Consider the following 25,511-nt stretch of genomic DNA (forward strand, 5'->3'; position numbering starts at 1 on the left):
ACACACACACACACACACACTTTACACCAGTTAAACTCAATTAAGGTCCAATTGCAACCATGAAGGTGTGAATTGAAACAAAGCGCAGACAAAAAGGGGGGATTTTCCGATTTCCCTCTGCCATTGGGTATCATATATTGTTACAGTCGTTAGGAGTCCCAAAGAGATCCTCACATAGTTAAAGGCAGTTATTTCATAGTACAGTACAGTCCCCACTATTCGCGGTTCCGTGTATTCGCAGGTTCTGCGTATTCGTGGTTGATAAAATGCGACCCGTTTCTCTATTCGCGGAAAAGTGTCCCGCGTATTCGCGGCCAAGTTCTGCAAAATTAGTTTTTCAGGGGCGCAAAAATTTTTTTTCACAAGCAGCTAGCTTGACACATTTATAAAAACCAATCTTTCACTAGCCATGCATAAAGCAGGTGGACATACGCAAAAAAACATCTACGAGCCGCGAGCATGACCTGGTTCTACATTCACTGCTGTGTGCATTGCGTTTTCATGGCTTTCGCCGCTGCTAATTTTAGCCGCACTACAATGGAGAGCTTCGCGGGATGTTTCACCAGCTGCATAACACATCATCCCCGCGAGTTACTGTACAGAATGAAAACACTCCACGGTATCTATTAGTGCAATTAGCTGTCTCCCTTTTCCCCACTTAAACAGGCACGGCATGCATTCACCGATTTTCATCGACATTCGTGGGATTTGCCTTGCCATTTCCGAGATTTTCATCGACATTCTCGGGATTTTGCCTCGCCATTCGCGGTTTGGTCCTCTCTATTCACGTATTTTCGCGATTCAGGAACCTATCCCCCCTTTTTCCATTGAAACAATGCCCTGCCATTTGCGCTTTCCCAATTCGCAGCATTTTCCAGGAACGTATCCCCTGCGAATAGCAGGGTCCCATGGTATACTGTTTTGTTCACTGTCTAAAGTCCATGTTGATAAGTCTCCGTTGCGATTGTGGAGTTATAAATCCCATATATCATTGTCCTTTTCTGAAGCCAATTGCCGCATCTCAGCATCACGAGCACATTCACCTCACAGACGCCCCCAAAACCGCTTCAAACAGGTTTCATAAACGCCTGAGACCATACATCATGCCAAAACCCAAGGCCGCGGTGCATCCTCCCATGGACGTGGAAGTTTCTGAGGTGGGGGACTGTTGTCGACTCACCGGATTCGAACCGGGCAAGTCTCGTGTTCGCAGCAGTATAATGAAACATATTGTTGCGGTTTTGTAATAAAGGTTCATTTCCCCTCATAGTTAGTTACACTACAACATGTAGCCTCGCATAAGTTCAGTTATTTCTTAGTAAATGTAAGCGTAGTCCTTTCCTGTGTTAGTTTTGCGTTGAGTAGGATAATGAAAATTAGGTGCCATTATGGCGCTTTGGTTTGGTATTGGCGCCGAAATACCAAGCGGCAGGCCTGAACAAGTCGACCGAGGCCGAAGGAAGGCGGGGCAGGAAGAGCCATCGGGAAGCACGAGCCGCCAATCAGGGCTCGAGGGGAGTGGCTTACCACTGCGGCAGAGGCGGGGTTTGGAACATTCGAGTCGGGCTGGGGCGGGGCCATATAACCCTGTGCCCAGAGCCCCCCGCCTCAGATCAGATCGGAGACGAGTTCAGATGAGCGCAGGGAAGGTCAGATGAGTGGAAGAGACGCCGATGAGTACAGACGAGTTGGGAACGCGCGTCAGTATTGAGTCATATCATATGAACTAAATTACCCCGTTGTACACTGGTGTTGGGCTAGCGGCTAGTGTGCCAGCTTAGGATCCTAGGATCCTGGGTTCGAATCCCGGTCGATCGCTGAATTAACGCCAGGGGGGTTGACTCAGCCTGTCATCCTTCCGAGGTCGGCTAATCGAGTACCAGTTCACTGGTAATTCCCTGTTTGTCGTAAAAAGGCGACAAAAAGGGTTGGCGGCAGGAAGGGCATCCGGCCGTAAAACATTGCTTCAAAAAGGGGACCAAAAAAACAACAACAACCACGGTCCCCGAAAAAGGCCAACCCCCGCTTGCGGGGAAAAATGGCCTCTAAAGGTGGTACACTAACTTGCCCTGCTCCCCGCGCAGTATTAATCGCGCGCTGTAAAAGACGACCCGCGCCGGGCCACAGACACGCGATTTTCCTTCTGCCTGCCTTGCCTGAATACGCGCCGCGAGGATTTCCTCCTGCCTGCTTTCGCCGGGATACGTGCTGTGACCACCAGAGGGCCACGCCGGGTGAGCTGTTCCTGGAGCGACCGAAGCAGGCGCGTTCGGCACGTGAACATCCTTCCTCCATCTCCCCGTGTGTGTAAGTGGGCCCATTGTCTGGGTATAAGTAAGATTGACTAAGTTCTGCCCTGTGCCCCTTTCCTTCTACCAATTCCTGTGAATAGTGCAAATAAATCCTGTTATTTCTTCTGATTCGACCGGTTCGTCTTTTCCATCATTGACCTCGCATGGTACGAATTAGATCGCTCTAATCGGGTTCCTGTAGAAAAGTAACAGCACGAGTCACGTGGTACGCATTCCACTCGGGCGTACTCCATTACGCGTGGTTCGTGCGAGACTCGATCCCCGCTTCCGCTGCGGCGTGGGTACTCAAGGTACGTGTGAAATAGTCCCGAAACACTTTTCCACGTTTGCCCGGAAGTGGAGACTCGGTCGCGCGGTTTCGAAGACCCAAGGAGAAAAAGGGGCTTAATCTCCCCTTTGTAATGGGAACGGGCTTCGAAGATCCGCAAAAATATAATCGTACATGTGGGGAATTGCATTGAAACACTTGTCTGTTTTTGTGTGAAGAAACGCGTTGAAACTCAGTGGTTGTACTCAGGATGTGCATGGGAATGTTATACCAAGTCGGGATGGCCACCACCAATGTGAAGCCGTACTCCCTTGCCAATGGCGCAGGGAGTGGTAGTTTCGAGTAAGTGTAATATAGTTTATTCATTCCATCTGGTTTTTAAATTGCCTTTGATTCGAGTTGCTGTTCTTTGGTTTTCACCCCTCAACCCAAATTGGGCGAAGGGGTATTGTCGTCACGGGCGTCGTCCAGGCATCCGTCAACTTTTGGTTTCCGTCAATTTCAAGGAGAACGGCTTGTCCAATTAAATCCATTTTTGCAGTGTGTGTTGGGGTTGAGTAGAGGAAGGTTCCTTTCGAAAATGAGCACGCTGCGATTTTCAATATGGCCGCCACGGCCGCCATCTTGAAATTGGTTTCCGTCAACTTCAAGCAGAATGGCTTGTCTGATTAAATCCATTTTTGCAGTGTGTGTTGGGGTTGAGTAGAGGAAGGTTCATGGGCGCGCTGCGATTTTCAATATGGCCGCCACGGCAGCCATCTTGAAATTGGTTTCCATCAATTTCAAGCAGAACGGCTTGTCCGATTAAATCCATTTTTGCAGTGTGTGTTGGGGTTGAGTAAAGGAAGGTTCCTTTCAAAAATGGGCACGCTGCGATTTTCAATATGGCCGCCACGGCAGCCATATTGAAATTGGTTTCCACCATGCATGGGCTGAGGGGTTACGCCCGCTTTGCGGTGCTATTTATTCTTTGTTGCGAACATATTTGTGGATCGTGTTTTTTGGCATAATTTTGTTGATGAAATGCTCTTTTCATAAATCAACAAAACAGAAGATGAAACTTGATGACTGCAGTTTATAAATAACTCCATCTTTGGTCCAAATAATAATAATAATATTATTTATAAATAATAAATAAGTCCATCAGTTTATAAATAACTAGAATATAAGACCAGTCGCTTCGCTGACAGAAATACCAATCTTTGCTGCGAAGGCTAATCTATGGGGGAAGAAAAAAAAAAAGATTCCTGGGAGATCCTGTTCTCAGTGCAGGCATAACCAAAGTCAAGTGTTGGCATTTGCAGTTTTGACACACATGTCCATGTACCCATTAATAAAATAAAATAAAATAAAATTTGGGATCACAAACACTCCCGGGAGTTATCCGAATCCACCTTAGTTTGGTTTATTGAAATCCGTTAATCCGTTCTCAAGTTATAACACGACAAACAGACAAACAGACACGGCTCCTTTTATAATATAGATTCTTCGGCCATTTGAGCCGGCCCTGCCAGCTCCGTATCAGTCGATCTCCAAACACTTGATATAAAAAATTTTAAAAATAGATTCTAACCTGACTGTACACAGCTTGCTGAAGCTTGAGACCACGATCATGGAGCAGCATCTGCAAAAAAAATACAAAATTAAATTAAAAAATTGCTGGAAAACAAAGTTCAATCAAACTCGCCAATAAAATGTGGGAATGAGCACTATTGGGTCCACAAACAATGAAAATTCCTTTGTTTACGATAATGGTCTCTATTTGAGAAGCAGAATCTGAAAGAAGACTGAGCAACAACATGCAAAGTTAATCTTTTACACCACCTTATTTGACACATTTAATTATAATTTATGCCTGTTGTTTGTGTCCTTTATGACATCCCTAAAAGCAGTAGGTTTCCTGTTTGCCACCTTTTCTCCAGATCTCATATACCTACTGTATCCTCTCTGGTAATTTTCATAGTGTCTAAACTTCCTGAATACCTGATCAAAAACCACTCACCAACGCACCGATCGCACTGGACCGAACTCGCGCATCCTGGTCACTCAAATAAGCAGCAACGACGCCTTGGACATCTCCTGCTGCTCCCTCTTCCATTCCAGCAATAACTCTTGATCCAGTTGCATTTCCACCAGCTGCTGCTTCAACAGAACCGAGATTTCCGAGGAGCTGCAAACAGCGGCTCCGCACGCTGTGACTCGAGTTGCAGAGTTGCTAAGAACAGCAGGGTTAAGGAAGTGGCCACAAATTAGAGGGGGGGGGGGAAACCATTAAATAATGCAGGAAAATGTTTCAAGCAATGCACGTAATTTTCATTATACAAAATACTCGTGCATACATGAACTCTACATCTCGACAATTCCATGGAACAAAAAAAACAAAAAAAAAACGATTTCTTCAAGCCAAATTTAGGAGAACAGTGCAATTTTTTCAGAGGCCACAAAATTGATTTGAAACGTTTAAGTTTGTTACGTTTGACTTTCTTTCCACTTTAAACTTGTATGAAACATCGGTACACAGAAATAAAAGACAATTTAATCACGTGACACGGACGCCGAGTACTAAAAGCACCATGACTACCTTGCATCCAAGTGTAAGGATGCGCTGTCGAGGGGACGAGCCAACAGGCTGTTGTAATCCAATGGCCTGAAGTGCTTCCATCAGCTGGGCCTTCACCTGATGCGACTCTGGGCCGAAAGGAAGGACAGGGGGGTCTTGAGATGTCCAACAATAATCATAAGCACCAAGCAACAGATTTTCTCACAAAACAACCAAAAACAAGGATATTTATTGAAAACACATTAATCTTGTAAAGATGAAAAGTCTTGCTGTCACAAGACCAAAAGGTAACGAGTTTGGACACCATAGTCCAATCACGACACTGCACAAGCTCCTGCATATGTTCAACAACTGCCAGGATGTCTCATTTGACATAAGTACTGGTATATAACCGAAAGGTTTTGAGAGTCACAAGTGTGTGGAAAGCTCGCTGCGTTGCCCTGATGATGCCCCAATAAGGGCGAAACCAGGTCGGCAACTGAGTTTTTCATGCACTTGTGACAGCATCTGAATTAACATCTTTATGATGTAGTGCTGAGGGATGGCTTCTTCTGGAGCTTCACAGACAGGGCGGACGTTGTGGCGGTGACGTCACGGCATTCGCTCATTTGGTTGGAGCACTAAATTATATATTCATTTCATTAGAAGTCTCCTTCCGCATTCGGAAACAAATTGCAGGCACAAGCAAGCATCCTCAATGATGTGATGACAGAGAAAATCCATTTTAAAATAAAGAACGTATTTAACGTGCCGAGTGACAGCAACAACGTGCGTACGAGAACACTCACTCTCGCTGGTAATTGCCATGATGACGTCATCCAAGACAGAATCCGCGGAGAAGGCCGGCGTCTGTACCAGGGTACTCAGCAGGGACGAAACTTTCAACCGGACTGTGGTATCAGATTCCTTGAGGACACACGCATGTACGACGGTGAGGTGCAAAAACAACGCGTTACATCTTAAAGATATTTCCACAAGGAATTCACACACCTGTACACTAGGAATACAACACCTACTACAACCTTGGGCACAAACATGAAAAACAACAACACCAACCACGTAGAGCTCTCGTCGACCTGCAAAACGTCGCAGCTAAAAATGAAAACCAACCATTGCATTACCACATTGTACCGATCAAACTCAAACCATTCGCTTCATGTCCGTACAGGAAGTCGTTCGGTGTTGGTTGCGATTCCATTTGTGACGTTTTGTTGGTTTGAGGAGACTGCATCTTCGGCATCGGATTACAAAATCAGTTAAGTGTTCATTTTCATCCGCCAACGGATTATTTTAAAATAAATATATCACGCACTCTGGTTAAGGATCCGCACTTGTACGACTCGTTGCATTAGATCGCGGCGATTTGGAAATCGAGTCGAGGAATGTAATGAATAGTTCAATTTCGCGCATCCTGCCAATCACATGAGCACTCGCAGCAATGACTGAAGTCAAATGGCGGTTAAATAATGCACTCCGCATGGTTCAACAACAACTATCTCTAAATGCTTCTTTTTTATATAAACACAAGGTCGAAGGCTCATAATTTAGCTGCCAGTCATACACACACTGACATATTGCCGAGACAAACACTTAACGCGGCCACTGAGCTTGGGGGCAGTTCCGTCACTGCCGTCACTTCCTGGGATACTCTGGGTACCAATGACGTCACAACATTGGCCTCGCTTTTCTCACCGTAATTAGCGGGGCTTTTCCTCAGGAGGAATTTCCTCCTCCCCATGGATGTCAACCAATGGTGATTGTCCGTGCTCTATCCTCTTAAATCCTAAACCTCAAACAAGGAAGCAGCAAGTCTTTGGTTCGACTCGGAAGGGGTGTTGAACTGCCGGCCTCCCAGACGAGAAGCGGACGTTCTAACCATTACCTCACGAGAGTTTGGTTTCACTCGTATTTCGGTTTTTTGACAATTTTTTTGGAATAAATTTAGGAGTGATGTTAAGGGCCTGCAAGACTTTCATGACACCCTTTGAAATCACATGACATGACAAACATGACATGACAGATGAAATGCTTCCATGAAATGCTTCCATGACATGATGAAATGATGATGAAATGCTTCCCGGGATGAAATGCTTCCTGCATGCTTCCTGGGATGAAATGCTTCCATGACATGATGAAATGATGAAATGATGATGAAATGATGAAATGCTTCCATGACAGATGAAATCACAAACCACCCTTTCTGTTTTCAGATGACGATTCAACTCTTTCCCAAATGGAGGGGGGTATGGGTGGGAGAAGTATAAACATATGGACACTGCCAGGACTTCCAGGAAAGAAGTTGGAATTTCAAACAAGGTGGATCTGGGGTGAATTAGCGGGGGTAGAAAAGATCAAGGTTTTGGATGGGGGAAGATAAGAGATGGTGGTGAACAGCTGTTTTAAAGACCTGGAGGGAGGAGTGGGAATGAAGTGAGTGTGGGAGTTTGCTCCAGAGGCGGGAGAAAAGAGGAATGAAAGAGTGAAGGTGAGCAAAGAGCCGAGATTTCGGCAGTTTAACCATCAGAGGGTTGCTGGCAGATCTTGTGCGACCTGCAGGAATATTTGGGGGACAGAGCACAGAGAGAGCTGGGGGAGCAAGGCCGGAGAGGAGTCGGTAGAAGACAAGCGAGAAAGCTAGAAATTTTGAGCTAGAAAGCTGATATTTGGACACGACAGTGACCAAGTGATGTGGCTATAAAGGATATTTATTTATTTATTAATTAATCAATTCATCGATTCATTATTATGTATTGATTAATCAATTATTTATTTATTTTTGATTAATGACTTCCACTTATTTATTTTCAAAAAGTTACAGCTTCGGATGAAACACTGGTCGTCGAGGTATTTAAACCAATTGATAAAGAAATTATTTAATGAATATTATTTATTGATTTTAATTATGCAATTAATCAATCAATTATTGTACACCTCTCCCTCCCAATACCGTCTCTACGTGCTGCACGGCAGTATCACTGGGCGCCGAAGGTGCCCCGGCAATGCCGCGCTGGAGGATATTTATTTATTTCGCATTGTATCTGTACTTTGAATGTATCTGTACTTTTCACCTCTCAGCCCAATGGGCTAAAGGGCATTGTCGTCCGGGCGGGCGGGCCTCCGTCAACTTTTGGTTTCTGTCAATTTCAAGGAGAACGGCTTGTCCGATTAAATCAATTTTTGCAGGGTGTGTTGGGGTTGAGTAGAGGAAGGCCGCCACGGCTTCCTTTCCCCATGCATGGGCTGAGGGGTTACGCCCGCTTTGCGGTGCTATTTATTTTGTTTTGTTTTCACCTCTGTGACTTTAATTACCCACCCTCTGGGGCATGAACCCAGGGTCAAATCCCCAAAAAATCATTGCATATCCATGCATCTCCCAATGTAGATTGCATATCTAAAGTTTCATTTAGAAAACATTTTAAAATGTGCTCGTTATTGCATTTTTTGGCATTCGACAGTGTGACCCCGCCCGAAGGGGCGGGGCTAAAAACGCTGATGCTTTCGCACCTTTTTACCATTAGTGTAGCAGCATAGCAAACCTGTTGTGCATTTTGTGATACAAGCACCAAATTTGGCACAAATGTACATTAATATGTTGCGAACATTTTCAGATATTGGGCCACTTGAAATTAAGTAATTTTTTTTTTCAAATTTTTCCAAATTTCGTAATTTCAAATTTTTCGGGTGACACCGTCACAATTTCGGTCTTCGAGGCCGGCCGATATAGTGGGGCGGCTTAGCCCAAATATTCAAAAGAATTGTGCATTTTGTGATACAAGCACCAAATTTGGCACAAATGTACATTAATATGTTGCGAACATTGTGTGGTCAGCAATGAAGACGAGAGTCTGAATTACATGTATGCAAAAGACCTTGTGAACCAGTGAAGCAAATACATGGGTAAGCATGAATTAAATCTAGGGCATGATATAATTTCCATGATGTTTACCTCTACACTCAATGGTGGAAGGAAGTAATGTTTTGATCCCAGCTTGTCTGTATGTCTGTTTGTCTGTTAGTCCACAAAATTCCAGACAAAGCTTGTAGTAGTGGTAGTTGTAGTGGTAGTGGTGATAACAGAAATTGTTATATAGAACTGAACTTATATTATTATTATATGCAGAAAATAACTTCATTTCTATATGCCCTGCAGTGGACAGGTTAATTGGTTTATGCACTGAAGGGGTCACCCTGGTGTGCACTGCTGTGTTCTGCCTCACTGAGTTGTTCAGGTATGATGTACTCAGCACAAGCTTCCGGTCGGCCCGGAGGTGGGGGTGCGGGGCCTGTCACGGAACGTCAAAACAAACGGCCTGCCGGGGCCGCCCAAAAGTCGGGCGTGAGGGGCGCGTCCACTAATGGAACGCCTCTCGCTTCCCAGATCGAGGGCCACGTGGTCAGGAGAACCTCGTCCCTTCCGGTCACACTTTGCCTATCGGCCGGCCTCGAAGACCGAAATTGTGACGGTGTCACCCGAAAAATTTGAAATTACGAAATGTGAAAAAATTTGAAAAAAAAAATTACGGAATTTCAAGTGGCCCAATATCTGAAAATGTTCGCAACATATTAATGTACATTTGTGCCAAATTTGGTGCTTGTTTCACAAAATGCACAATTCTTTTGAATATTTGGGCTAAGCCGCCCCACTACATGTGGTGATCATAACTACCAAGGTTGGTGAATTTCTACCCAACCGTTTCGGAGAAGATCCCGTGACAGAGACAGACAGGCAGACAGACACAAGTCAATTACAATATCTCTCCACTTCTCCGCCCCCCCCCCCCAATCCCCCATACCCTCCTCATTCCACCTCCCACCCCCATTTAAAGATAATTACAAATAATGTAAGGTAATGGGGGGAAAAAAAATCAAAGAATGAATGTTATTCCAAAAAAAAAAAGATTGTCCGTTCATAAAGAACCACCTGAAATCATCTGCTGCTACAAAATGTCGTGGAATCAGTGGCCCCAAAAAACGTAGTTATAAAACTCATTAATGGGACATGTGGCAAAATTCAAAAGACTTGGATTTTGTTCCAATCTGTGGAAAGAGCGCGTGGTTAGATTGTACAACAGAACTTCACAAAATTGCCGAAAGAAGTTTAGACGAGCAGAAAAGAAACATTCAGCGGACAATTTGAAAAGCACGACCACGTAAATGACAAGCGGCGGGTCGGCACCTTGTAGAAATGCTCCAGCAGGATGCGGACGACACCTTCCACGCTTTCAGGCTCCACGGGCTTGCGCGCAAACCGCAACAAAAGCTGCAAGGCCTCAGCAGATCCTTGTGCTCGACTCAGCTCTTGGTGCAGCGCCGCCGACTTGCTTGGCTTGCTGAGCCGCAAGCGTTTCACGGTGGTCGGCTCCTCCTGTCGGCACAGGAGAGCCTCGAGTTAGTCTCTCTCAACAACTCGCAAAATATTGCTTCCAGGCCCGAACATTTAACCTCGGTGAATCACAGCAATCAAATAACTTATTAGACACGACACCTGCAAACCTACTTGGAGTTAATGAAACGTGAAAAACATGAACAGCCTCTTCTCTTACACAATCATTATCAATGGAAATGATATCATTGTATCAAAACAGGTAAGATGCTAAACTAAGGTAAACAGGACAACTCAAATTGACTCTACTCTTAAAGTGCAATTAAACCCAGCAATAAATACCGACTTGATCGGATATTCAGATTTATTTGATCCAAACACGCATTATCGTGTGTTACATCGTTATTGTCAATATCACCCAATGGTGAACAATCACTTTTAAAAATACTGAGTCCGGATCCGGATCTTTACCAAAATCTGATCAATTCGATCGTGTCACACACCGAACCTGTCCACCAAATGTCGTCCGAATCCGTCCACAACATTTTGAGATATCCTGCTCACAGACAGACAAACAGACAAACAAGCAAATCCAAATACACACACACACACACACACACACACACACACACACACACACACACACACACACACACACACACACACACACACACACACACACACACACACACACACACACACACACACACACACACACACACACACACACACACAAAGGTGTTCACAACTGTTCACAGCTCCGGTACATTCAGAGACTTAGCAGGTCTCCTTCTTCCTGCCGTTTCTCAAAACAGCTGCCTCGACTCTTGGGGTAATCCTCACTCGCTCGGCCTTTACGCCTCCCCCTCATCTTTCTGTGAGAGCTTCGTCTCCAACTGACAACCGCACGGGAGATAACCACCAATCCGGCCTGTGCCGGGCCTCATGAGCAGACTTCCGCAATGCTGTTTCGCCCCCTTCCCCTTATTTTTGTGCAATATCCCATTTCCTTCATCATGGCACATGCAAGCCAATCACCCATCCCCAGCCATCACCATCACCATCACCATCACCATCGTCATTGTTACCTCCGCCACCGAAGGTGGGTGGAGGTTATGTTGTCTCCCCTGTCTGTTTGTCTGTCTGTCTGTGAACAAGACATCTCAAAAAGTTGTGGATGGGTTCAGACCAAATTTGGCAGAGATGTAGCGTATGTGACAAGGACGAAATGATTAGATTTTGGTGAAGTGAGTTTCAGGACACCAAGGACTCCAATAATTTTTTAAGTGATTCTTCACCATTGGGAGATGGGGCCAAAAACGATACATAGCAGGGATATCTCAAAAATTATTGGACGGATTTGGACAAAACTTGGTGGACCGGTTGGGTGTCTGACAAGTACAAGCCAATTCGATTTTGGTTCAGGTCCGAATTGAGATCCGGCCTATTAGTGGGATACAAAACGCGTAGGCCAATTAAACAACAATATATATATTTTTTTTTAATAACCATTTCTATAATACATATTACATTTACACCAAATAAATATATGTTCAACAAACGGGAAATATTAAGTCAGAAAAAGAAATTGTGTTAATAAAATAATGGCATCATCCAATCTAACTCGAAGAATTGCATCTCCCAGAATTCATGACATCCCTGTCATTCGATGACATTGTCGAGGAATTTTCCATCAGCAAGACATGACGGAGGCATCTGTGATCCTCCATCAAACAGGTAAGAAATGATTAATTACCAGCAATTCATTATGTCATCATTACTGTCCTTATTTTTTGTATTATAATTAATTAATTAAGTACTTCATAGTCACTCCGCGCGTTCTCCATCCTGACTAACTGGTCGTCTGCGTTGTATTGCGTTTAGGATGGGAATTGACGTTTCATATTTGTGCGTGCTTGGATTATGGGAGAGGGGGACGAAAGGATCGTGGGCCTGAGACCCACGGACAGTTTCCGGCCCTGGATATATAAACCTACAAACTACTTTGCCAGAAATAAATATCCAAACTCGAGGGTAATATTTGACCATCTGATTCGCAATGTTGTATGTGTTGTATCAAGCTGCCATTAGGGGCAAAATAAATCATTTGCAACCCAAAGGACTTGCAAGAATACACGTCACGGATTTCATATGAACGTCGGGGATGTCATGTCATCTGAACGTCGGGGATGTCATGTCATCTGAACGTCGGGGATGTCATGTCATCTGGACGTCGGGATGTCATGTCATCTGAACGTCGGGGATGTCATGTCATCTGAACGTCGGGGATGTCATGTCATCTGAACGTCGGGGATGTCACGTCATCTGAACGTCGGGGATGTCATGTCATCTGGACGTCGGGATGTCACGTCATCTGAATGTCGGGGATGTCATGTCATCTGAATGTCAGGGATGGAATGTCATTTGAACGTCAGGGATGTCATGTCATCTGAATGTCAGGGATGTCATGTCATCTGAATGCCAGGGATGTCATGTCATCTGAATGTCGGGGATGTCATGTCATCTGAATTTCGGGGATGTCATGTCATCTGAATGTCAGGGATGGAATGTCAATTGAACGTCAGGGATGTCATGTCATCTGAACGTCAGGGATGTCATGTCATCTGAATGTCAGGGATGTCATGTCATCTGAATGTCGGGGATGTCATGTCATCTGAATTTCGGGGATGTCATGTCATCTGAATGTCAGGGATGGAATGTCAATTGAACGTCAGGGATGTCATGTCATCTGAACGTCAGGGATGTCATGTCATCTGAACGTCAGGGATGTCATGTCATCTGAATGTCAGGGATGGAATGTAATCTGAATGTCAGGGATGTCATGTCATCTGAATGTCAGGGATGGCATGTCATCTGAATGTCAGGGATGTCATGTCATCTGAATGTCAGGGATGGAATGTAATCTGAATGTCAGGGATGGAATGTCATCTGAACGTCAGGGATGTCATGTCATCTGAACGTCAGGGATGTCATCTGAACGTCAGGGATGTCACCTGAACGTCAGGGATGTCACCTGAACGTCAGGGATGTCATCTGAATGTCAATAATGCCTCCTTCAAGATAGTCAAGGGATCTCACCAGCATCGAATCACCTCCCAAACCTCATTGAACCCCCATCTTCATGTTGTTCACCAATAGTCATATTTATTAAATACCCAGTGTGTGTCCGATATAAACTTGTTCATTGTTGGCCCTTGTTCATTGTTGACACATCTCACCATCCCCATTTCAACTCTTCGAAGTCAGAGCATCCATTTTTGTTCCTCAAAGCAAAGCTTGAGTTCAGTTACTGAATCTTATTATTTCCAATCAACAGAGTTCGTCAATGAATGAGGCCTTCAAGTTCAAACCAACACTTGCACATTCCACCGGATTCCTAGCAACGGGTACTCTGCGCAAGAGCCTTCGACAAAGAACCAAACGCTTATTAACGACGTGTAATCATAACCATAATAATAAAGTGTTCTGACTTCCTGTTAAACGCAAACTCCAACATCACTGATAAGAACCGTTTGTTCCAGCAAACCTGCACGACTTTGCTGAACTCCTCATACACACGCTTTTTCAAATGCGCGGCCATCTTGTTCTCTCCCAACCAACCACGTCACACCAGCCCTCCAATCAACGACAACCACATATTTATTTCTTCGTTTTTTGGTTGTATTTTAATTTGTCTTGTATATCTACAGGATTATCAGATAAAATAAGGGGCTGTACGTCATTTAAAAATATCACAAACAACGCTTAAATGATGCACCTCCCCAGAACAAAAATTGTATAGGAAACAACGCAATTTACCAATACACCGCACATTTTGTATGATAGTCATTTACTGCAGCGGAAGGCATGTTTTGATTTTGATAAAGGAGGAAACGTAATTTTTCACATTTACTTGTATTATTATCACATTATTTTACATTTTAATCATGATGATTATTTTATTGCACTATTGTTGTTTAAATATATATATATATATTATATATATATACCTCATGCTGTCTTTCAATTAACCTTTAATGTCGACATCTAAGTTACTTTCTATATTCTTGAATCAATGAATTAAGCTTCCATTGTACTCAATCTCTTTATTCTAATGAGCGAAGGTGTGCGCCTGCTTCTTGTCTAAAGGTGAAAGCATCTGTACGTCATTCGACTCGTCTGCCGGTGGTCATGTGACTCCAAGTGTCAGAACGCCTGGGAATCATTCACGGAATAATTCCCTTTACGATCTGACGTCACTACGTAAAGGACGCATTGCTTCCGTCGCACTGTGATAGTCCTGCGTACGAGCTGGAGCGGCAGGTGCACACCGTGCAGGTGAGCTGTTGGCTTGCTGGAACATGGCGATGTGTGTGTGTTGCGATGCAGGTGTGCTGCGTACGTATGACGTAAGAGGTTAACGTATTAAGGAAAGGGAGATGAAGGTATAAGCATGGACACGTCGTCTTTCTTCCTCACCCTCTCCACTACTCTCACCGGACGCAGCGAGGACCGCATCCCAAGCTGCAGCGTTTCCATGACGACATGGCAGTACTGGGCACCTTGCAGGTAACCGCCTGAAATGATCGATATATATAATATATACAGACTTGGCATTTAATATGGAATTTTTTTTTTTTCTTGACTTGGGTTTACTTTCTTAACTCAGTATATCAATCTGGTGAGTTTCTTTCACACTTTGGTGATTTATTTGTTAAAAGAACCATGTCACTGATTGTCTGTCGCAGCAAGAAGTCAATAACAGGATTATATCACAGGTGGCGTGACAAAATGTACGGACAGGTACATTTGACGATTGGCTTCACAATCGGGTAGGCTATATAAGAGTTGTTGCGTTCTGTATTAGTGGAAAACAACTGCTGCACGTCTACAAAAGTTATTGCCGCTTCCCCTGGAGATGGTCCGTCAGCTCGACAATGCTGTTTGTCATGGAGTGGTGGCTTTACGAAATTCCGGCATGAAACAGCGTGCTATTGCTCGGCAGTATGGCATCACTCAAGGTCAGGTGTCAAAGATCCTGAAACGAAATGCTCAGAGGGGTGTCCCTACTCCAATACCGAGGCCAGGATGTCCCCGCAGAACCACAAGGAGGGATGATCGCCAGCTGCACCGGTTAGTCTGCAATGGCCGTACCAAGTCAGCTAATCGGCTTAGGGCTGAGTGGCAGCAACTGACAAATGTGCCTGTATCCAGAAGGCTAGCCAACCAACGACTGGTTCAAGCAGGCTATCGTGCCAGGCATCCCCTGAGAAAGCCACGTCTGACCAGACAACATCGCCAGCGCCGATTGCAGTGGGCCAGAGAGCACCGTCAATGGCAGCCAGGACACTGGAATCACGTGATCTTCAGTGACAAGTCTAGATTTCTGGTCTAACGTCAAGATGGCCGTGTCCGAGTGTGCAGACAAGTGCATGAAGCCTACAACGAAGATTGCATAGTGCCAAGAGTCCAAGCTGGAGGTGGTGGGGTGACCGTTTGGGCTGCTTTTCATGCAGGGGGCAAAACTGACCTGGTTGTTCTGAATGGAAACCTGAACCAGTTCAAGTACAGGGCCATTCTGGAAGAAACATTGCTTCCATTTGTTCGTGCAGCCTTTCGAGGAAACTTTGTCTTCCAAGATGACAATGCACGGCCTCATCGTGCTCGCATGATCCAACACTTTCTTGCTGACCGTGGTGTAGAGCATATGGAGTGGCCTGCCATGTCCCCGGATATGAATCCGATGGAGAACTTGTGGGCAGAATTAACGCGTCAAATCGACAACTTGGACCAGCAGCCTGCCTCTGTGCGTGAATTGCAGCAGGCTATTGTAACTGCATGGCAAACGATTCCTGTCCAAACCTTGGCAAATCTCGTGAACAGCATGCCTCAACGTGTACGTGCTCTCCTGAATGCTCGTAGGGGTTACACGAAGTACTGAACTGTAATTTTACTGTCCATAATCCCAGTCGTAATTTAACTTTTGTTTTTGTCAAAAAAATTTTTTGGCTAATGTGCAAAATAAAGAGATACTTCTGGAAAACGTACAGAAGTTTAACACAGTACTGTCCGTGAATTGAGTTCGATATCAGTTCACATCACTTTCAAGGATCAATTTATTTGCTTCGAAATGTCAAATGTGGTTTTTGTTTCTTTTAAAGGTCACATTAACAAAATCTCGAATAATTTCAACATAATTCCAATGAACTTTTGGTTATAAGTCATCTTGAAAAGTAAGTTCACCCCCACAAAAAAAATATTCCATATTAAATGCCAAGTCTGTATATATATACCAGCAGGAGTACCCGGCGTTTCCGGGAAGGGGGGGGGGGGGGGGGAGAGAGGGAGTGAGGAAGGGAGTAGGGGGAGAGGGAGGGGAAAGATATACCACATATACATCTTTTGGGGGGGGGGAGGGGATGACTTTGACAGGCCCCTCCGTTTTGGGGGAGGGGGGAAGGGAAGGAGGAAAAATTTACCCGTGCAAAGAGTGCTTTAACCTCAGTGTTGCCCAGGTAAAAAGGAAATTGTAATACCCTCTAACCTCAGTGTTGCCCAGGTAAAAAAGGAAAATGGTAATACCCTCTGCCACCATCACCAGGTGGAGCGACACGGTACACATTTCCATCGAGGATTTACGTTGCTCTCCCAGTCCCCCACCCCCCCATATGAGGCCGCGGCCACATAGTCTACCTATGTTACCCCCCAGCCAAAGTTGTATTTGTATTTGTATCCCAAGTAAAGTATATAAATGTTTACAGCTGGAGTACTCGACGTTGCTCAAGCGAAAAAGAAACATTAACGTATTTGAAATTGGAGAAAATATAATGGAAAAGCAATTTCATCCAAATCAGAATTCATCACAAATGTCAAATAATCATTTTACCTTTTTGTTGAATATCTGCTGCTGAATGTGCCGTTCATCACGTTTCTGAGTTAAGTATGATGAATGAGGAATCGTTTTATTATTCGTGTTCAAATATCTAGTGATGGTTTTGTATTTATTTATGTGAATGTGAACTTGTATATAACTGTTATGAATCAAAAAGGCTTCGGCACGACAAAGCGATAATTTTTTTTTGGCCTAAACCACTTTCAGGCACTCACTGATGAACCTCTGAAAGTTTGACAAATATCCGTTCAGCCATCTCTGAGAAAAATGGCAACACAGACAATGGCTCTTTTACACAGAAGATATATATATATATATATATATATATATATATATATATATATATATATATATATATATATATATATATATATATATATATATATATATATATATATATATATATATATGTATGTATGTATATATATATGTATGTATGTATATATATATATATGTATGTATGTATATATATATATATGTATGTATGTATTATATATATATATATATAATATGTATATATATATATATATATAATATATATATATATATATATATATATATATATATATATATATATATAGATATATATACAGTCATGTGAAAAAGTAAGTACACCCCATGTAAAGTTTTGACTTTTTCAACATATTTCAACATACAGCTATTTGATCTTCATTTCAACAATTATTATTATTATTATTATTTTTTGTATACTGAATCGAGGCTCGTGAAAGAGCTGACAACCGCGAGGGAAAGACAGCACAGGGGGACCACGAGGGAAAGACAGCACAGGGGGACCACGAGGGAAAGACAGTACAGGGGGACCACGAGGGAAAGACAGTACAGGGGGACCGCGAGGGAAAGACAGTACAGGGGGACCATGAGGGAAAGACAGCACAGGGGGACCGCGAGGGAAAGACAGTACAGGGGGATCATGAGGGAAAGACAGTACAGGGGGACCGCGAGGGAAAGACAGTACAGGGGGACCGCGAGGGAAAGACAGCACAGGGGGACCGCGAGGGAAAGACAGTCTACAGACTTACATTAACTTACTTACATTAAAGACAGACTACAACATTAGACAGTCTAATATTGAAAGATAAAGGTGATATAATATAACAAATATCATGAAACATTTACATTTTGTAGTCCATTGTATAATTTAAATAAACATAAATGCAAATTTCGCATGTGGAAAAAGTAAGTACAACCCTTGGCTCTAATAGGTGGTATTGCCCCCTTTGGCAGAAACAACCTCAAGTAGGCGTTTCTTATAACTGTCTACGAGTCTCTGACATCGACTGGGAGAAATTTTTGCCCACTCCTCCACGCAGAATTCTTGCGATGAATTATTGCGATGCCGTGCGATGTTTGAGGGGTTTCTTGCATGCACAGCTCGTTTCAAATCCCCCCACAACATCTTGATGGGATTTAGATCCGGGCTTTGACTTGGCCATTCCAGAACCCTGCATTTCTTTCTTTTCAGCCAATTCCTTGGTGGATTTACTGGTATGTTTAGGGTCATTGTCATGTTGCAAGGTCCACCTTCGGTTGAGCTTCAACTTTCCGACAGATGGCCTCACATTATCCTCAAGCACCCTCTGGTACAATGAAGAATTCATAGTGGATTATATGATGGTGAGCTGCCCAGGCCCTGATGCAGCAAAGCTGCCCCAAACCATAATATTTCCACCACCATGCTTTATAGTTGGTATCAGGTTCTTGTGGTCAAATGCTGTCTTTGGTTTTCGCCAAACATGTCTTCTGGTACTGTGACCAAATAACTCTACCTTTGACTCGTCTGTCCAGAGCACATTGTTCCAGAAGTGCTGGTCTTTGCCGAGGTGTTAATTGGCAAACTTTAGTCTTGCCCTGATGTTCTTTCTGGACAGCAACAGTTTCCTCCTGGCATACCTCCCATGTAGATCAAATTTGTGCAGCCTCTTTCTAATGGTTGACTCGTGCACTTTGACATCAACAGTGGCAAGAGCTACCTGTAGGTCCCGTGATGACATTCTGGGGTTCTTCGAGACTTATTTCAGCATCTTGCGGTCTGATCTCGGGCTGAACTTGCTGGGGCGGCCTGGCCTGAACAAGTTGGCAGTTGTTTGGAATCTTCTCCACTTGTAGATGATCTTCCGGACAGTCAAATGATTGATTTCAAATTGTTTGGAGATCTTTTTAAATCCCTTCCCAGACTGGTAGGCATCTATAACTTTCTTTCTGAAGGCCTCAGAGAGCTCTTTTGATCTAGGCATGGTGACGCCGCACACTTCAACAACAAAGAGCAAACCAAACGAAATGTCTGAGGTTTAAATAAGGCAGGTTCCTCCAAGATCCTCTCTAACGATGTTCTAATCATTTGCACCTGAGTTGGTGCACCTGATTCTAATTTTAGGTATTTGAAGTAGTGATAAATGTAGGGGTGTACTTACTTTTTCCACATGTGAAATTTGCATTTATGTTTATTTAAATTATACAATGGACTACAAAATGTAAATATTTCATGATATTTGTTATATTATATCACCTTTATCTATCAATATTGTTGAAATGAAGATCAAAAAGCTGTATGTTGAAATATGTTGAAAAAGTCAAAACTTTACATGGGGTGTACTTACTTTTTCACGTGACTGTATGTATATATGTATGTATGACACATGACCATTATAAGTGTATATATATATATATATATACACACTTGTAATGGTCACGTGTTGGTGGGCGACCGTCTGCCAGCATTAGTTTGTGCACGTTGAAGATCCAACGGTGTCCTTCACCAAGAGTAGGTGAGTCATCGCCGGCATCCTGAACAAATTACGAATTCCTGCTCACACCTGCAGGGGGCACTGCATCAGTGGCACAGCAGCCCCTTCCTCCCCCCAGCAAATTATGTGACTTGCATCTATGTGCTGTGTACAAATGAAATATCGGAAGCAAGGGGAGCCTCTTCTCACGTAGGACCTTGCTGTGTTTATCATGGACGAGGATGGAGGTCATGTTATTATTTCTCTGTGAGGTATATAGATTACAGTAGATCTAAGCTCGTTCCTCAAGAACATTAGAGATGTATTCAGTTACCAAGTTCCCGCCCTCCCGCTCTCTCTCTGTGCGAATTACCCTTTTGTTCATAAAAACCTGTATGTTGTCATTCGAGGTACGGGACTTTGACATTAATTCAGCGCAAGTGAATTGGCTTTAAAAATCCGGTAACGGGCCAATTGGGAAACGAGCATTTAACGCGCATATGGCGCCGTTCAAAAACTACGTAACACTTTTTTTTAAGGAGGCTCGTTTGAGCTTGATCACTAATTAATTTACCATTCAACCCAAACAAAGCCAATGGAAATCTGACGAAACAAAGCCGGACAGTCTAGAAACAGCAGAGGCCTATATGCGCTAGGCCCACCAGGAAACAAGATGGCGGCCATATAATTTAGTCTTCGCGCTATGATGGGTGGAGTCAAGCGACGGATGTGGGTGTGGTCAGAGAGCTGTCCAACCAGTGGGTGTACATTTCAAAAACCGACCCCCAACAAGAACCCCAACAACAGCAACGCAAAGCTCTTGCTATCTTGCGACATGTCACAGGTTAAAACATCGTCATTGATGTGGAAGATAAGACCAGTAAAAATGGAGACATATCGGGAACTGTTTTTTTTCGTTATCCTTATAATCTGTTTGTAATCACTTCTCTCTCTCATCCATTCAGGGATTCCTTCATTTTTCATTGCAATTACGTGGGAAGGAGGAATTGCTGGTCACCGTGGTGAACCGAGGGACCGTCGGTCTAAGTTCCACTCTTGCTGCGTGTCTCGGCACACATGAACAGACAACCGATGTACATAAAAGAAAGTAGAAATTCATTTCCTGTAACAATCCCTCGATATGTTTCACGTATGCTTAGGATTTGAAAACTATTTCCTCGTGCACCCTTCATCACCGGCATGTAGCGTCGATTGCTTTTATTTGGTGTACCTCCTCTTCCGCTGTCCCGTTGTTTGCAGTCGGATTGTGGAAGTCCGAGATCTTCAGACACTGTACCAGCATATACAAGGTTTGTTCACCGATAAGGTTTGTTTGGACTCATGGTTTGAATCGTAATCCCATGAATCATAATCTTGCCTTCACAAATAGTTCCAATAGGCCATTGCCTTTTGCTGCTATACAGACATTAGATTATAGAAGTGTGCAGCACAGGGCCGCTGACGCAATGCTGACGCAATGCCTCTGTACGTTAGGGCAGGAAATTTTGAATTTGTCCATGGTGCCGGCGATACCTCGTCTACTCTAGCGAAGGACTCCGTGGAATCTTTATCGTCCACAAACTGATGCTGGCAAACAGGACGCCCTATTTAACGTTCACGCCCTATTTAACGTTCACGCCCTATTTAACGTTCACGCCCTATTTAACGTTCCTTTAACGTTCACGCCCTACTTAACATTTAACGTTCCAAGGGACGGCACACACATTGATGAATCACCCTGTTTGCGAGACACCAGGATGGCAGTTCGTACCTGGCCAAGTTAGACGGCTCAGAGAGTCAGAGGCGAGTGTGCATACTGGTACCTCTTGGCCATCCTTATAACACAACTCCATAAGCTAAACAGAGGATGAGAAAAAAAAGGAAGACGTCGTGCAGAGCACGATACTTGCGAAATCCACCCCTTCCCACAATAAAAAGTTGTCATGGATACATCAATTGTCCATTTCATCGAGATTAAAATTGAAGATCTTAATCAAAGCTCGAGTCAATCGGATTAAAATTGATGATTTTTCAGATGAAAATTGATATTAGAAGTTTGACCTTTGACCTCAAATAGTTGGCTTCCCAATTCAGTGATGTACTATGAAATTGCTGTTTCATTTTCAAGTTAATAGGATGAAAATTGACAATTTTTCAGAAAATAATTGATGATTTTAGAAGTTTGACCTTGAGGTGACCTTTGACCTCAAAAATAGTTGGTTTCCCCATTTAGTGACTCGATATGCAAGTGTTCAATTTTCAAGTAAATCGGATGAAAAAATGACAATTTTAGAAATCTGACCTCAAGATGACCTTTGACCTCAAAATGAACACGGTTTTTATGGCGAAGTTTCCTGAAGATCGGTTTAAAAATTGTGACCTATAAGTGATTGACAGACAAACCGACTGAAAAATCTTCGATTTTCGCAAGTAACAATACGGAGAATGGACCATTGGGGAACAGGCCGAAACCGGAGGGTTCAGCAGACAGTATTAGCAAGAGAAGAATCAAGGGTCTGGCTCAGGTTGGGATGAGCAGGCTAAGGTGGACACCTGGGGTGTGTTCAGTTACCAAGTTTCTTGTAGAGCACTCACCAAGCGGCTTAAGCACTCCCTTCAAATCCGTTGATAAGGAACGGCTGGCTTGGCAAGCGCTAGCTAGCTGCTTGGTAACTGAACACACCCCAGGTGAAGGAGATTTCAAAATTGAGGACAAAGGAGCGAAAGTGATCGCAAAGTTTAACCAGGCGCAGGTGAACGTGGAGCGGGTTCAGTCAATACAATGACCTAACAAAACAAAATGATCGAGTTACGAACGAATGTGTAAATTATGGGATGAAAAAGCGGTATTTTGTCGAAACGGTATGGGTGTACATGGATGTAATAAAAAAAAAACAATGTACTGTGACTGCAGACTCGATGAGCCGCAAAATGAAGAACTCCTTCCAGCTTCTCCAGATGACCAGGAAGCTGCCATTCCGGTAACTCGAGCTAGTGGGTGCGAGATGGGGTTGTAGGGTGATCACAGTTGGATGTGTTGGTAACGTCTCTGTGCCTTCCTCAGCCCCCTGGAAGCTCGCTGTTCCTGCTCGCAGCGTATGCTCGCTATGGCCGTCCCTACGTGTGGCTTCGTTCATCGCCTCCCAACGGAGTCCTGCCTGGTGCACGCTACGATTGGCCTCTGCCTCTGCTCAGTACCCAGCACTGGTCGGACCACGGTAGGGTAACTGAACCACCTTATGACACATACAAGTGTTTTGGTTCCGGTCACCACTTGTTACACATACAAGTGGTGTTTTGGTTCCGGTCACCACCTTGTTACACATACAAGTGGTGACCGGAACCAAAATCGAATTGGCTTGTTGTGGTCACCGACTCAACTCGTCCACAACTTTTTGACATGTCGTGCTATATATCGTTTTTGGTCCCATCTCTCGATGGTCAAGAATCGCTTAAGAAATCTTTTTTTTTTTTTTTTTTAATCTCTGATCCGGATCCGGATTTTCACCAAGATCGAATCAGTTCCTCCTTCTCACACACTCAAACTGTCCACCAAATTCTGACGGACTCCATCCACGACCTTTTGCGATATCATGCCATGTATCGTTTTTGGCCCTATCTCACAATTGTGAAGAATCACTTTTTTTACAAATGATAGTATCCGGATCTGGATCTTCACCAAAATCGAATCAAGTCGTCCTTGGCACACGCCCAACACATCCACCAAATTTCGTCTGAATGGGTCCATAACTGTTTGAGATGTCCTGCTCACAGAAAGATAAACAGGGAGACAGACAAACAGGGGTTTAAACATAACCTCACCCTTTTGTTTGTCACCCTTTGTCTGTAAACCGACGTATCTATAATATGGGATTCCTGTCCTAAAAATATAAAATATTGAGTGATCCTTTGCACCATCTTGCGAAAGATGGACAGGGAGGACTGTGCACGTGCTTTTGCCCAAAATTTGCACCACCCAATCTTGCTTTGGAGGGGTGGACCCTGGACTGCGTATTTGCGTTTTTACCTGAAATTTGCTCTTGCTCTGCCCCAGTGTCGTAAGGACAGGGACGGATGTTGCATCAAGCAAGCAAGTTCGCTTTTATATACAGGGATTCCTGGCTTTCTTTGGCCTTTGCATCCTGCCTCTCTCACACTTGTTTCGCCATCGACCTGCAGATGTTTCGGTTTGGGACGTCATTGCCGACCTGGTTTCCATCTGCAGCGACCCTCGTTCTTCACCGCCAGTTCCTTTCGCTATGGACCAGGCCTGGCTGCTCTCGCTACCATACACTGCTCGCCTGTTTGCAACCGGAGCGGCCATCCACTTTCTCCAAAGCCTATTCCTCAAAGGAGGCTCCAAATATTGCTGTGCCTGTGGGTACACGATTCCCTAGTCTCATTAAACGTTGCACCTGCGTGATGCTTTCCCTCTCACTGCACCTGTTCATGAGCCGTCTTGTTTATTTGTTTCTGTCAGTGCTGGGAGAAATACTTTCGCTGACGAGACTGCACCTTGACGCACTTCAACAGGAGGCACGACGTCGCACGGATTCATCACCGGATTCCTCGCTGACAACTTCCCACTTATCGCAATTGCCCACTCCGACAGATGAGTGTGAGACTTTCACTCGGCCGACCACCAATGTGACCGGCGCCGATGGTTGAATGGAGGCATTGGGACTTGTCAGGTGGGAAGCTCCACCAAGTCTTTTACAAACCGAGACTACAACAATTGTGGTGAATTTGCATCCAGTCCAAACTTTTCTGGTAAAGTTGGTAATAATTCACAATTCCTTAATCAACTGCAAAGAAGCACAGCTTTATACTGATAACACTTGAACTTCCAAGTTATACACAGAATATTCGGTCTGAAGGGGAGTGGAGCGGTATTTGGTGGAAACGATTGTGGGATGGAAATGAACAGTAAATTGTGCAGCTTGTACATAAATTGCACGCCAAGAGAAAGACATTGGAGGACATAAATGTACGTTTACATGAACAACGAGGACATTAGGTGAGACAATGGCAAATCAACACAGTAATGGATTTGAACCTGCGATCTCAGCACCGTAAGACACGGGTTCCTTGAGCTCCCCTCGTGCAACTCGACATCCCTTTTTTCAGAGCCATTGGATTTTGGGACTTCCTCAATCCAGTTAGTTGCACGTTTAGCAATCCTGTCTGAACCCTGATGCTGTGATTTGACATTAAAGTCCAATACACATGATTTGATCAATGTCGACAAATCTCCGTGCCTGGTATATGCAAAAACACACACATTTTATATACAGGGTGAATCAAAAGTAGCGCCCGTGCCCGATTTATGTTTTTTCGGCTGTCAGATTCTTTCTGGGATGTCATGTTGTTAATAATTGTCTTGCAGATTATTAATTTTCTTAATTTACTTAT

At 43.9% G+C, this 25,511-nt stretch overlaps 2 protein-coding genes across 3 annotated transcripts in view; one reads left to right on the forward strand and one right to left on the reverse strand.

The window, feature by feature from the left end:
• Positions 1 to 14,081, reverse strand: part of INTS4 (integrator complex subunit 4) — a 51,847-nt gene extending 37,766 nt beyond the window's left edge. Inside the window, exons 1-6 of the mRNA XM_068116853.2 lie at positions 14,011 to 14,081; positions 10,317 to 10,505; positions 5,929 to 6,046; positions 5,162 to 5,268; positions 4,583 to 4,795; positions 4,154 to 4,204 (exon numbers count right to left, since the gene is read on the reverse strand). Coding sequence (XP_067972954.1) covers positions 4,154 to 4,204; positions 4,583 to 4,795; positions 5,162 to 5,268; positions 5,929 to 6,046; positions 10,317 to 10,505; positions 14,011 to 14,064 — 732 coding nt within the window. The 5' untranslated portion in view covers positions 14,065 to 14,081. The remainder of the gene's footprint in view (positions 1 to 4,153; positions 4,205 to 4,582; positions 4,796 to 5,161; positions 5,269 to 5,928; positions 6,047 to 10,316; positions 10,506 to 14,010) is intronic.
• A 617-nt stretch (positions 14,082 to 14,698) lies between these two features.
• LOC137427394 (uncharacterized) lies at positions 14,699 to 25,334 on the forward strand. Of its 2 annotated transcripts, XM_068116855.2 has the most exons (8): positions 14,699 to 14,801; positions 14,970 to 15,032; positions 21,065 to 21,193; positions 21,360 to 21,409; positions 23,014 to 23,080; positions 23,164 to 23,317; positions 24,279 to 24,476; positions 24,580 to 25,334. In XM_068116855.2, the coding sequence occupies exons 2-8, from the start codon at positions 15,009 to 15,011 to the stop codon at positions 24,765 to 24,767; spliced, it is 810 nt and encodes a 269-aa protein (XP_067972956.2). In that variant the 5' UTR covers positions 14,699 to 14,801; positions 14,970 to 15,008; the 3' UTR covers positions 24,768 to 25,334. The 2 variants fall into 2 exon arrangements, with proteins under 2 accessions (XP_067972956.2, XP_067972955.2); XM_068116854.2 differs by having other exon boundaries at positions 14,722 to 15,032.
• The last annotated feature ends 177 nt before the right edge of the window (positions 25,335 to 25,511 follow it).

This window comes from Myxine glutinosa, chromosome 5, assembly GCF_964187855.1.
Source record: "Myxine glutinosa chromosome 5, kmMyxGlut1.1, whole genome shotgun sequence".
Lineage (NCBI taxonomy): Eukaryota > Metazoa > Chordata > Myxini > Myxiniformes > Myxinidae > Myxine > Myxine glutinosa.